Consider the following 12,860-nt stretch of genomic DNA (forward strand, 5'->3'; position numbering starts at 1 on the left):
AAAAAAAAAAAAGACGTGAAGTAGGAAAATATAAGAAATCCATATCAATGTGGTATCGCAACGACCCGCCGAATAAAGTTATTGTGTTATTTATACCACACGGTAAACGGCGTAGATTTAGGACGCAAAAGTGTGGCGAAATTGCAGGTTTTTTTTCTATCCCCTCCCCCCCCCCCCAGAAAAAGTTAATCAATAAATTCTATGTCCCCCAAAACAGTGGCATTAAAAAATACAACTTGTCCCGCAAAAACAAGACCTTACACAGCGATGTCCACGCAAATAAAAAAGAGTCATAGCGCTAGGAATGCGACGATGGAAAAACGTAAAAATTGGCTTTGGTCATTAAGGGGTTGAACATTCACTTCTTATTCGCCTCTAACCTGCTGGAGACCCCCCCCCCCGGGCCACGTGATCTGCACAGGGTTTGGGATGTGATCGCGGGTTTATCGTCCCCACATTTCATGCAGTAAGATTCCAGCTCATGCCCCGCGGGCGCCCGGTCATCGCCTACCATCATGGTTCTCTTGAGGTCCTCCTCGGGCACCCGGCCAGCACAGAACAGGTCCCGGTCCGCGAAGTATTGGGTGGCCACGTCCCCGATGGGCAGTTTGGAGAGGACGACTTTGGCTCCGGACTTGTAGATCTTGTCCAGTTTGTCGTAGAGGATATTCCACTCGGCATCCACGATGGCCTGGTACTCCTGCGACACACGAGAGGTTGGCACTGCCACTCAAACTCTCCCCCTCCCCCCCTGACTGGACCCGGTACCTCCACATTGTTGACCCGCACTTCAGCGTTATCCTTCTCCGCCTTCAGCTCCAGCTCGATGTTCAGCAGCGCGATCCTGGGGGACTCGTATTTCTTGCGCTGCATCTCGAAGCCGGCGTAGGAGAAGGTTTTCTTGAAGGCGACGCCTTCCACGAGACGAGAATCCTGGAGGGAAAAATATAACATGGGCAGCTGCAACCAACGATCCCCGAGGCCGGACTGGATGTCCAAGGAGAGACGCGTCACCGCGGGAAATAGAAACTTCATAGAAATTCCACTGCAGTACCCCCCCCCCCCACCAAAAAAAACACGCACCACAATTCGGACGTAACGTGCTGCGAGTTCCAGGTCGGATACACGGAGTATAGCGCGCCGCGCAGTGCCCAGATCCAGCGCGCAGTGCCCAGATCCAGCGCGCAGTGCCCAGATCTATATAATTCTATAGAGTCACGCTATAAATCTCTAGATAAACTTTGCATCCAGATTGTCTTATTGGGGCCCATAAAATCTAAGTGCCCCCCTGATTCTCTATCCTGGTGAACTGGTAATGCCAGGGGGTCTAGGGCTGAGACCTCCATCACTGCTGATCCAGGGAAGGGGTTAACGTAACCCCCAGGGTGGTGATGCGGGGGCTTTTCTTCATGTGGTCACCCCCCCCCCCCCACCTCACCAGTGAGACCGGATGTGTGACATGAACCACGGCTCTCGTCTCCGGCCCAGACTAGCACGTCACCCACCTCCGGGGCACCCCCCCCTGAACACAGGACGTCACCCACCTCCGGGGCACCCCCCCCTGAACACAGGACGTCACCCACCTCCGGGGCACCCCCCCCTGAACACAGGACGTCACCCACCTCCGGGGCACCCCCCCCTGAACACAGGACGTCACCCACCTCCGGGGCACCCCCCCCTGAACACAGGACGTCACCCACCTCCGGGGCACCCCCCCTGAACACAGGACGTCACCCACCTCCAGGGCACCCCCTTGAACCTTCTTGATGCCGATCATCTTGAGCTGCAGCAGGTCGTCCAACAAGCACACGGCGTCCACCACCATCCTGGCAAAGAAGTCCTTCTGCTGAGCGATGAGCTTGGAGCTGAGGGCGGTGGCGGCGCACTTCTCCAGCAGGGGGCGCTGTTCACTAGAAGACAAGCAGTATACTGGATATAGAACCTGGCGGGACAGAGCGCGGCTCCTACAGGGGATCAGACACTTACTCTTTGTTCTCCGTCTTCACTGTGATCGCGATCTCTTTGATCTTACTGACCGCCTGCGGGAAAACAGGAAAGTTAGTGTCCGCGGAGCCACGTGCTGAGCGCAACAAGAGCCGGGGACCTGGGGAATAAAGACCTCGCCCCTAGGCGGCGATCTCGGGGGACTCCGCACTGACGCCGACGGGATAGGCTGCGATCTCTGGGGACTCCGCACTGACGCCGACGGGATAGGCTGCGATCTCTGGGGACCCCGCACTGACGCCGCCGGGATAGGCTGCGATCTCTGGGGACCCCGCACTGACGCCGCCGGGATAGGCTGCGATCTCTGGGGACCCCGCACTGACGCCGCCGGGATAGGCTGCGATCTCTGGGGACCCCGCACTGACGCCGCCGGGATAGGCTGCGATCTCTGGGGACCCCGCACTGACGCCGCCGGGATAGGCTGCGATCTCTGGGGACCCCGCACTGACGCCGCCGGGATAGGCTGCGATCTCTGGGGAGCCCGCACTGACACCGCCGGGATAGGCTGCGATCTCTGGGGACCCCGCACTGACGCCGACGGGATAGGTCGTACTCACAAGTTGGGTTGCGGTGCGGAAAGCTCGGATGATGACTTGGGGGTGCAGCCCCTCCTCCACGTAGGACTTCACTTGTTTCAGGAACTCCGCTGCGAGCAGCGTCACAGAGGTGGTGCCGTCCCCAACCTGAAAAGATAAAGGAAGTTCTGGGTATAAGAGCAGGGACTACAACCCTCACTGGACACAGCACGCGGCAGGACGACATACTACAATATATTAGGGGATATCCGGGGAGACGCCGCCGCTCCACCAGGGACGTTACCTCCGCATCCTGGGACTTGGCGATGTCCACCAGCGTCTTGGCTGCAGGATGGACGACGTCCAGGAGCTTCAGGATCGTGGCCCCATCATTGGAAATCGTGGCTTTACCTGCAATGAAGGAACACGGGGAGACTAGATATAAAGACCGGAGATAAGCGGCCAACGCTGGATCTAAAGACTCCAGTGACCGGAGATAAGGGGCTAACACTGGATATGGAGACTTAAGGGCCCAGAGATAAGCGGCAATCACTGATCAGCAACCAACACTGGATATAAAGACTCCGGTGTCCGGAGATAAGCGGCAATCGCTGATCAGCAGCCACTGCGGTTTACACCAGACCCTCAGCTGCACAATGTAGGGGTCTACGGTCCGTGCTGCCGCCGCCGCCCCCCCCCCCACATTATAGCCCTGGTGGCGGATATAGAGCGGGGGCGACTCACCTCTGTCATCTACAATCAGTTTGTCCATGCCACGAGGGCCCAGGGTGGTCCGCACCGCCTCGGCGATCACCTGACAGGCATTGATGTTGCTGATGAGCTGCGGGACCCCCTGAGAGGTGTCGGTCCCCTCTTTCAGCAGGATGATTGGTGTGGGCTGCAGGAGAAAGACAAAGTCAAAGGGGAGAAGCAGCAGCTGAGCCCCCGGCAGGTATAAATTATCAGAGGACACAGCGGGCGGACACTGCGAGACCCCCGACCCGGAAAACCCCCCAACCGAGAACAATAAAGACTGAAAATAAAGGGGGAGCCCGACCAAAAGTAACGGCCTGATGACCCCGAGAGCCGGGCGGGGCCCACGAGACCGGACTGACGGATCCGTGCACAACGCCGAGTACACGGGGCCCGGCCTGGCTGTACACGGGGGGCCCCGGCCTGGCTGTACACGGGGGGCCCCGGCCTGGCTGTACACGGGGGGCCCCGGCCCGACCGATGCTTGGCTCTTTACATATACCGGCGTATCAGCAGAGACTTCCACTATTACACCCGCACAGCACAAGACATTTGGATGGACTTCCCCTTTAAGTAACTCCGTCAGACTGAAGATTTGTGTGACCTGCACTGATACATTGTAACAAGTCTGGAGACCACACTGGATACAATTTGTAACAAACCCTCAGCTGTGAGATTTGTCATATTGGGCCTCTTGCCACAAACTAATGCTCATTCATTGACAACAAGCAGAGATGTTGAGGAACGTGTAGAAGTGTTGATGATGCCGCGTTATATCCGGGAGCAGCATTCAGTGATAGGGGAGGGGGGACCCCTCACTACACCGGGGCCGGTCCCCCTGACGCCTCCTCACGTGTCCCCCAACACCAGTCCCGACCCTCAGCCCGGCAGACGCCCAGACCAGGCGACACAAAGACCTGGCGCCATCAGAGGCAGCGCGGGATGAGCGGACACCGGCCCGGGCCAGGCCTCAGCTGCGGGGGACCGGGCCGCCACCTCTCCGCCCGGGATGGCCGCGGATTGTCTCACTCACCATCATCTTGTCAGGTGTCTCAGGATCCGGGCCGGCTTCACTGCTCCCACAATGCACCGAGAAGAACCTTCCGGAACCTTCCAACCGTCACTGGGCGTGGCTATTTCATTACCATGGACGCTGACGATGAGGCCGCGCCTCAGAATTGTCAGGAAGCACCTAATTGGTCAAAGATTTTGCCTTTTAGCCTTTAGCTCCTATTGGTCTATTGACCATTATCCGGATGCCCGTTTCTATGGAGATTGGTGGCCTGCGTTTCACGCCTCGTTTTAGCCAGCAGATATGTTTGATTGGATACTTCGTTTCCTCAGATCAAGGCTTATTGGTTGGCCACATACAAAGGCGGAACTGAAGTCGTGAGCCGCCTAACGGCCTGCTCCTCGTTCATTACTCTAAATGTAAGAAGACCGTGTGCGCGGCTATTAGGTTCACTACGGTTATTGACGTTCCAGTGAGCCAATCAAAGTCATGCCTCCTTCCACCAATAGAAGTCAGTGTGGGCGGAGCGCTGTACAGCTGGACTGTGGTAGCAGTGAGGAGGTTCCTTATGGTCACACAGCTTAGGAGACATGGGGGGCACAGCGTGGAGGTGCTGCCTGCTGACCCTGCTGCTCTCACACTCCCTGCTGGCCTGGGGTAGGTATGACAGGACAAGAGATAACTATTACAGTGTGGATGTGCTCCCTCTGCTGGTCCGGGGTATTTATAGCAGCAGGTACAGTGTGGAGGTGCCGGGGCGCCCTCTACTGGAGTAGGTGTGACAGGAAAAGTGTTGTGAGGTGCAGGTGCTCCCTCTGCTGGTCTAGGGTATTTATTACAGCAGGTACAGTGTGGAGGTGCTGGTGCTCCCTCTGCTGGTCTGGAGTAGGTATTACAGCTCTGGGGGTACAGTGTGGAGGTGCTGGTGCTCCCTCTGCTGGTCTGCAGTAGGTATTACAGCTCTGGGGGTACAGTGTGGAGGTGCTTGTGCTCCCTCTGCTGGTCTGGAGTAGGTATTACAGCTCTGGGGCTACAGTATGGAGGTGCTGGTGCTCCCTCTGCTGGTCTGCAGTAGGTATTACAGCTCTGGGGGTACAGTGTGGAGGTGCTGGTGCTCCCTCTGCTGGTCTGGAGTAGGTATTACAGCTCTGGGGGTACAGTATGGAGGTGCTGGAGCTCCCTCTGCTGGTCTGGAGTAGGTATTACAGCTCTGGGGGTACAGTATGGAGGTGCTGGAGCTCCCTCTGCTGGTCTGCAGTAGGTATTACAGCTCTGGGGGTACAGTGTGGAGGTGCTGGTGCTCCCTCTGCTGGTCTGGAGTAGGTATTATAGTCTGGGGGTACAATGTGGCAGTGCTGGTGCTCCCTCTACTGGTCTGCAGTGGGTATTACAGCTCTAGGGGTACAGTGTGGAGGTGTTGGTGCTCCCTCTACTGGTCTGCAGTGGGTATTACAACTCTAGGGGTACAGTGTGGAGGTGTTGGTGCTCCCTCTACTGGTCTGCAGTGGGTATTACAGCTCTGGGGGTACAGTGTGGAGGTGTTGGTGCTCCCTCTGCTGGTCTGCAGTGGGTATTACAGCAGGTACAGCTCTATGTTCCCCCTGGATGTAGCAGAGGGCAGATGGAGTAGTTTGGGTTGTTTCCTGGTGTGTTCGGGGTTAATGATCGCCCTTGTCTTGTCCTCAGGTCTCCGGATCCAGGATTACTTGTATTTCCAGGTGCTGAGTCCGGGCGACATCCGCTACATCTTCACCGCCACCCCGGCCAAGGACTTTGGTGGAGCGTTTGTGAGTGGTGGGCGGAGTCACGCATATACCGCGGCAGGGTTTACGGCGCTGGCACCAGTGTGATAGTTTTTGCTCAGTTTTCCTCGGCGCCGACTCCGGTTCTTTCTTATACACGAGCAGTTGCTATTTTGTGACCTTGACGTTTATTCTCATTGACACTTAAAGGCGCGCGCCCGGCAGCGAGGAAAGTCTCTGACTCCCACCCCCAAGAATATTCCGGAATCCAGGACCCCCTGCTCTCAGGACGTCATTATGACGTGGTCCCAGCAGACTGATAACTGGGGTCCCCTGTGACGTGTAGCGCGCCCTCCGGCGACTTTATCTTCTAGACGCTCCCGCTACAAAGTCAGCGAGAGAAAAAATCGCCCAACAGAATTGCGCACAGATGACATCACGTGACCCGAGTCTCCCCGCACGCGGCTGTAGTCACCGACCTGTCTTAAAGGGCCAGTACTAGTGCAGCCGTGTTATAGGACTCTAAATGTGTCTGCAGGTTGCCGCCCAGCCCCGCCCCCTGTACGGCTGCGTCCCATTGGTTACTGGAGTTTACGCCACTTTCAGCACTGACGGATCCTCTGTCTGTTTTCCTGCTAGAGCCAGAGATACGATCAGATCCACCTGGTCCCTGCCGATCCCCCCGAGGCCTGCGGAGAACTCAACAATGGCGCCTTCATCCAGGGGCAGATCGCGCTGGTGGAGCGCGGGTAAGTGGACAACACATTACAGGGGCCCGTGGGTGTCGAGGCTCAAGATCTCTGTTTGCAGTTAGTGAATGGGACCATTCTTGTAGTTGTTGCTGAGGGTTTGTTACAATTGTGTCCATCAGCAGAACAAATCTCTCTCCCGTCCTGATGGTTTGTTACAATGTATCAGTCTGGAGTCCAAGGTCATAAATGATGGTCTATAGTAACAAATCCTCAGACTCGGAATGTAAATAGGAACGTTTCCATTCACTGACTGCCTGCAGAGATTTTTAAAACTCAGTCTATTAGAAAGTTTCATCTCGTTATTTGATGAATGAGTTTTATCTGGACCGGCCCTTTAAATAATGGCTTTTTTTGGCAAAATCCAGTGACTGCGGCCTCTGCTTCCTGCACTGTGGGCGGAGCTTGTATCTGGTTGGATCTCGCTGCGGTCGCGGTGTCTGATGCCGCCGGTCACGGTCTCTTGTGTCTATTACCAGAGGCTGCTCCTTCCTGTCCAAGACGCGGGTGATCCAGGAACATGGCGGACGAGCGGTCATCATCGCCGACAACGCGTCCGACAACGACAACGTCTACGTGGAGATGATCCAAGACAACACGGGACGGACGGCAGAGATCCCAGCGCTATTCCTGCTCGGGAGGGACGGGTGCGTATGCTGGGGGCGGAGCCTCCGTCTAACCATGGGGTGGGGCCTACATCCAACCTCCAATCTAAAACACTCCATGCAGACAGCAGCCTGTGCTCATTTGCATATAATTATAATATTGAAGGGCTGATCCACTTCTCTGTACGTTTAGCTTAATTGCTGGGTGACAACCCACGTGGCCGCTATTATAGGGGTTGTCACCCAGCTTTCCCAGACCCCTGAGCAGCCTCGTTAGGCAGCGGGTCAGCCCCTCTCGCTCCCCTGGGCGGGCTACACACAGACTAGAATCTCACTTTTTTTTTTTTTTTCACAATGCGCAATTTAATAACGTGTCGCGATAAAAAACAATATGGCGGCCGTTCATGGCTCTGACGTATTCATGCGTTGCTCCGTTTGCGTTTGTGAAAAGCGTGGCACTCGTCTACCATTGCTAAACGTGGCGCCTGTGGCAGCCATTTTTGCATCTGTTGATGATTCTTATACTCCAGTCACCTCCAGAGCTGCATTCAATATTTTTTTTTAAGTTTTGGACAAAGTTTTTACCTCTCCCTGCAGGTTCAGTTTCTTTACAGCGCCGAGTTGCTGCGCTGCATAATAGGAGAGGTAGTGTTTGCAGCAGGCACTATACATTAATGTAGGAAAAAAGCTGCGTCTCCCACAATGCAGGACAGCAAGAGCGTGGGAGAGGAGCAACTAACATGTGAAGGATGAGTCTATCAGAGGAGTGCTGCGGAGTTCCAAACGTCAGCCAGCATTAGTGTGAATGCAGCTATAGGTGTGACTGGAGTATAAGACCTGGAATCACTTTGGCTGTTGTACGTTTTCTGCTCGCGGCCTCCACCGCCGGTCACTCCTGGATCTCACGTCTTTGTCTTCTCCACCAGGTACATGATCCAGCGTTCCTTGGAGCAGCACGGCCTTCCCTGGGCGATCATCTCCATTCCGGTAAATGTCAGCAGCATTCCCACCTTTGAGCTCCGGCAGCCGCCCTGGACGTTCTGGTAATACCGATGCAGCCACAGCGCCACCTGGTGTTTTTCTACCCATTCGCCAGCAGATGGCGCTGAGTAGTGTATTTCTATACATGAAGGTTTTCGCTTTTGTGAAGCTGATTTTTGTACCTCCCAATATTTCTCATCTCCCTCCTAAATTCTGGGTCTAAATGTTATACAATATAAATGATTTCACAGACCAGTCCTTATCTTCTCATTTATAATGTAACCACAGACGACGATCCTCGAGAGAGACGCTACATAAACAGTGGCATCACTGTGTATATACATTACTGATCCTGAGTGATATCCTGTATTATACTCCAGAGCTGCACTCACTATTCTGCTGGTGGAGTCACTGTGTACATACATTACATTACTTATCCTGTACTGATCCTGAGTTACATCCTGTATTATACTCCAGAGCTGCACTCACTATTCTGCTGGTGGAGTCACTGTGTACATACATTACATTACTTATCCTGTACTGATCCTGAGTTACATCCTGTATTATACTCCAGAGCTGCACTCACTATTCTGCTGGTGGAGTCCCTGTGTACATACATTACATTACTTATCCTGCACTGATCCTGAGTTATATCCTGTATTATACTCCAGAGCTGCACTCACTATTCTGCTGGTGGAGTCACTGTGTACATACATTACATTACTTATCCTGTACTGATCCTGAGTTACATCCTGTATTATACTCCAGAGCTGCACTCACTATTCTGCTGGAGGAGTCACTGTGTACATACATTACATTACTTATCCTGTACTGATCCTGAGTTATATCCTGTATTATACTCCAGAGCTGCACTCACTATTCTGCTGGTGGAGTCACTGTGCACATACATTACATTACTTATCCTGAGTTACATCCTGTATTATACTCCAGAGCTGCACTCACTATTCTGCTGGTGGAGTCACTGTGTACATACATTACATTACTTATCCTGTACTGATCCTTAGTTACATCCTGTATTATACTCCAGAGCTGCACTCACTATTCTGCTGGTGGAGTCACTGTGTACATACATTACATTACTTATCCTGTACTGATCCTGAGTTACAACCTGTATTATACTCCAGAGCTGCACTCACTATTCTGCTGGTGGAGTCACTGTGTACATACATTACATTACTTATCCTGTACTGATCCTGAGTTACATCCTGTATTATACTCCAGAGCTGCACTCACTATTCTGCTGGTGGAGTCACTGTGTACATACATTACTTATCCTGTACTGATCCTGAGTTACATCCTGTATTATACTCCAGAGCTGCACTCGCTATTCTGCTGGTGGAGTCACTGTGTACATACATTACATTACTTATCCTGTACTGATCCTGAGTTATATCCTGTATTATACTCCAGAGCTGCACTCACTATTCTGCTGGTGGAGTTACTGTGTACATACATTACATTACTTATCCTGTACTGATCCTGAGTTATATTGTGTATTATACTCCAGAGCTGCACTCACTATTCTGCTGGTGGAGTCACTGTGTACATACATTACTTATCCTGTACTGATCCTGAGTTACATCCTGTATTATACTCCAGAGCTGCACTCACTATTCTGCTGGTGGAGTCACTGTGTACATACATTACTTATCCTGTACTGATCCTGAGTTACATCCTGTATTATACTCCAGAGCTGCACTCACTATTCTGCTGCTGGAGTCACTGTGTACATACATTACATTAATTATCCTGTACTGATCCTAAATTACATCCTGTATTATACCCCAGAGCTGCACTCACTATTCTGCTGGTGGAGTCACTGTGTACATACATTACTGATCCCGAGTTATATCCTGTATTATATGAGAGGTGACGGATTATAAGGACGGGGTGCTGGTCGTTCCGCAGGCACATGACGTTGATAACCAGCGTTTATTCTGAGCAGAGAACAGACGTGAACATTTCCAGCTTGTGTCTAACTACAGAGCGAGTACAACACTGAGTAATAGGGGTGCAGCCCCCCAGGACCCTCCTCATAGACAGTACATAGTCTGCAGGTCTCCTGTCTATCGAAGCTTAAGGCCGGGATCACACACACGCAGTTTTGATGCAGTTTTTTGAGCCACGCTCAGGAGTGGCCACACCATTGGAGATGATCCGTCTGTTCTTCACACCTTCCTTACTATTGGATCCTGCTGGATTTGACCAAAAAAGACCTAAAAGACCGGCCCACTCCCCAGTAATTAAAGCACTGACCGATGTGTTTCAACTTCTCACCATATTCAACATCTCTGCTTGCTGTCATTGAACGGGAACATATCCAGATGATAAAAACATATGCAGAACTAATACTTCTCACATCTGAGGTTTGTTACAATGTATCAGTCTAGACGAACCCCTGTGAGATAAATCGCTTAGACTCCAGCCTGACACACATTACCTTCACTGATACATTGTAACAAACTATGAGAACAGGAGAGAGGTTTGTGCTGATAATGTTTTACCCACAGACGATTTTCTAGACTGGATACAATTGTAACAACCTCTCAGCTGTGATGAGTATTAGGTCTGTGCAGTGTCAGGATGTAAATAAAAATGTCCCCATTCACTGACAGCTAGCAGAGCTCTAAGAAGATTTATTTACACAGAAATGGGTTGTTCTCTGCACCTAAGATCACCTAAGATCACCAGGAATTATCGGCTTTTTAGGAATATATATATAGTATTGAGTATATACAGGTTCCGGGGCGCTGCCACCAGGACATATAGCAGATGTAACGTGTCTCTTGGATCTGTGCGGTAGCAGAGGTACTAGATCTGGATGTGTTTAGAGTGCAGAGTCCTGACGTCAGGGTTTCTCCGGATAGTTGGAAACTTCTATTAGATTGTGATCAGGATCCCGAAAATAGACAGAATGGATCTCCCCCACCGCTCCGGTCCGAGCCACCGGTCCTTCCTCCAGCGAGACTCCGCAGATCTGCAAAAAACAGCAGTGAGGTGACAGGGGAGATGCTCTGCAGAACTGCAGCCTGTTACACACAGACACGTGACATACACAGGGCAATCATGCAGCCGGCGGGGGCTTAAAGGGAACGTAACGTGCAGCAACGATGGAAGCCACGGCGATCCTTAAAGAGACATTCCGCCAAAACTCATACAACAAGTTGGGCCATAGAGCCGGAGCCGCTGGGAGGGGGAGGGGCAGTTTGTTATACACTGGATATGAAAAGTCTACACACCCCTGTGACAATGACAGGTTTTTTTCATGTCAAAAAGTCAGCACAAGATGAATCATTTCAGAACTTTTTCCGCCTTTAATTTTACAACAAAATTGAAAAACAAATGGAAATCATTTATAGGGGAAAAAATCAAAATAAAAAACTACAACAATGTGGTTGCAGAAGTGTGAACGCCCTCTTATAATTGGGGATGTGGTTGTGTTCAGAATTAGCCAATCACATTTATCTCATGTTACACAGTAGTCAGTACTCAGCTGCCATTATTTATAGTGATTCTGAGTGACCCCCCCCCCCATATAAAGTTCAGCTCTTCTATTAGGATTATCCTGACATTTTCTTTGTTGCATGTGACAGTAAAAGTCGTGGTCTGTAAAGAGCTTACAACACATCAAAGGGATCTGATTGTGGAAAGGCATCAGTCAGGAGAAGGGTACCAAAAAATTTCCCAGGCATTAGATATACCATGGAACTCAGTGAAGACGTCATCAGGAAGTGGGCGGCGTTATGGGGCACGGTGGAGGCGGCGTTATGGAGCGCGGCGGGGACAGCGTTATGGGGCACGTTGGAGGCGGCGTTATGGAGCGCGGCGGGGCAGCATTATACTTTGGGGCTGTTTTTCTGCAGCTGGATCTGGGGCTTTAGTGAAGGGAATTATAAACCGTTCCAAATATCTGTCAATATCGGCACAAAACCTGCAGCCGCTGCTGAAAAGCTGAAGATGGGGAGGAATTTCACCTTTCAGCACGACAACGACCCAAAGCAACAAAAGAAGAAGCCGGAGCCCAGACCTGAACCCCACTGACCATCTGTGGGGTGACCTGGGGGGGCCGTACACAGGAGATGCCCACCAATCTGACAGATTTGGAGCTTTTGCAGGGTAGAGCGGGCAACAATTGCCAAGTCCGGATCTGCCATGTGCGAGACGTCCACCCAAAAATACTGAATGCTTCATAAGGTCAAAGGGGAATTCAACAAAGTATTAGTTTGAGGGCGTGCAGATTTCTGCAACCACAGGATTTTTGTTCTTTATTTTTCCACCCTAAATGATTTCCGTTTGTTTTTCTATGGGATTGTAGATTATGGGGGACATTAGAGGGGGAGAAGTTGTGAAATGATTGATCTTGGACTGACTTTGTAACATGACAATATCCCGGCGTTATCACAGGGGCGTGTAGACTTTATATCCCGTGTCCGGCTGCAGGATAATTATTAGGGTGCTGCAGGATAATTATTAGGGTG

The 12,860-nt window shown here is 51.8% G+C and overlaps 3 protein-coding genes across 4 annotated transcripts in view; 1 reads left to right on the forward strand and 2 right to left on the reverse strand.

Annotated features, from left to right (window-relative positions):
* Positions 1 to 4,628, reverse strand: part of CCT7 (chaperonin containing TCP1 subunit 7) — an 11,646-nt gene extending 7,018 nt beyond the window's left edge. Inside the window, exons 1-8 of the mRNA XM_075848646.1 lie at positions 4,306 to 4,628; positions 3,264 to 3,417; positions 2,824 to 2,930; positions 2,562 to 2,687; positions 1,987 to 2,039; positions 1,739 to 1,910; positions 769 to 933; positions 512 to 700 (exon numbers count right to left, since the gene is read on the reverse strand). Of these exons, the coding sequence (XP_075704761.1) occupies positions 512 to 700; positions 769 to 933; positions 1,739 to 1,910; positions 1,987 to 2,039; positions 2,562 to 2,687; positions 2,824 to 2,930; positions 3,264 to 3,417; positions 4,306 to 4,311 (972 nt within the window). The 5' untranslated portion in view covers positions 4,312 to 4,628. The remainder of the gene's footprint in view (positions 1 to 511; positions 701 to 768; positions 934 to 1,738; positions 1,911 to 1,986; positions 2,040 to 2,561; positions 2,688 to 2,823; positions 2,931 to 3,263; positions 3,418 to 4,305) is intronic.
* On the forward strand, positions 4,223 to 8,616 carry PRADC1 (protease associated domain containing 1). 2 transcript variants are annotated; one of them, XM_075848648.1, is made up of 5 exons: positions 4,223 to 4,941; positions 5,971 to 6,078; positions 6,666 to 6,775; positions 7,255 to 7,422; positions 8,307 to 8,616. In XM_075848648.1, the coding sequence occupies exons 1-5, from the start codon at positions 4,875 to 4,877 to the stop codon at positions 8,394 to 8,396; spliced, it is 543 nt and encodes a 180-aa protein (XP_075704763.1). In that variant the 5' UTR covers positions 4,223 to 4,874; the 3' UTR covers positions 8,397 to 8,616. The 2 variants fall into 2 exon arrangements, with proteins under 2 accessions (XP_075704763.1, XP_075704762.1); XM_075848647.1 differs by having other exon boundaries at positions 4,585 to 4,941; positions 5,971 to 6,071.
* A 1,681-nt stretch (positions 8,617 to 10,297) lies between these two features.
* GLOD5 (glyoxalase domain containing 5) overlaps positions 10,298 to 12,860 on the reverse strand; it is a 40,911-nt gene continuing 38,348 nt past the window's right edge. Inside the window, exon 4 of the mRNA XM_075848650.1 lies at positions 10,298 to 11,359. Within this exon, the coding sequence (XP_075704765.1) occupies positions 11,231 to 11,359 (129 nt within the window). The 3' untranslated portion in view covers positions 10,298 to 11,230. The remainder of the gene's footprint in view (positions 11,360 to 12,860) is intronic.

This window comes from Rhinoderma darwinii, unplaced genomic scaffold (assembly GCF_050947455.1).
Source record: "Rhinoderma darwinii isolate aRhiDar2 unplaced genomic scaffold, aRhiDar2.hap1 Scaffold_4414, whole genome shotgun sequence".
In the NCBI taxonomy this organism is placed as follows: domain Eukaryota; kingdom Metazoa; phylum Chordata; class Amphibia; order Anura; family Rhinodermatidae; genus Rhinoderma; species Rhinoderma darwinii.

What these genes read in the sequence shown, in the direction of transcription:
- PRADC1 (XM_075848647.1), top strand. Translation starts at nt 4,875, where the DNA reads ATGGGGGGCACAGCGTGGAGGTGCTGCCTGCTGACCCTGCTGCTCTCA. An exon ending in ACACTCCCTGCTGGCCTGGG is followed by an intron (nt 4,942 to 5,970) that starts GTAGGTATGACA and finishes TCTTGTCCTCAG; the next exon opens with GTCTCCGGATCCAGGATTAC. An exon ending in TTCCTGCTCGGGAGGGACGG is followed by an intron (nt 7,423 to 8,306) that starts GTGCGTATGCTG and finishes CTTCTCCACCAG; the next exon opens with GTACATGATCCAGCGTTCCT.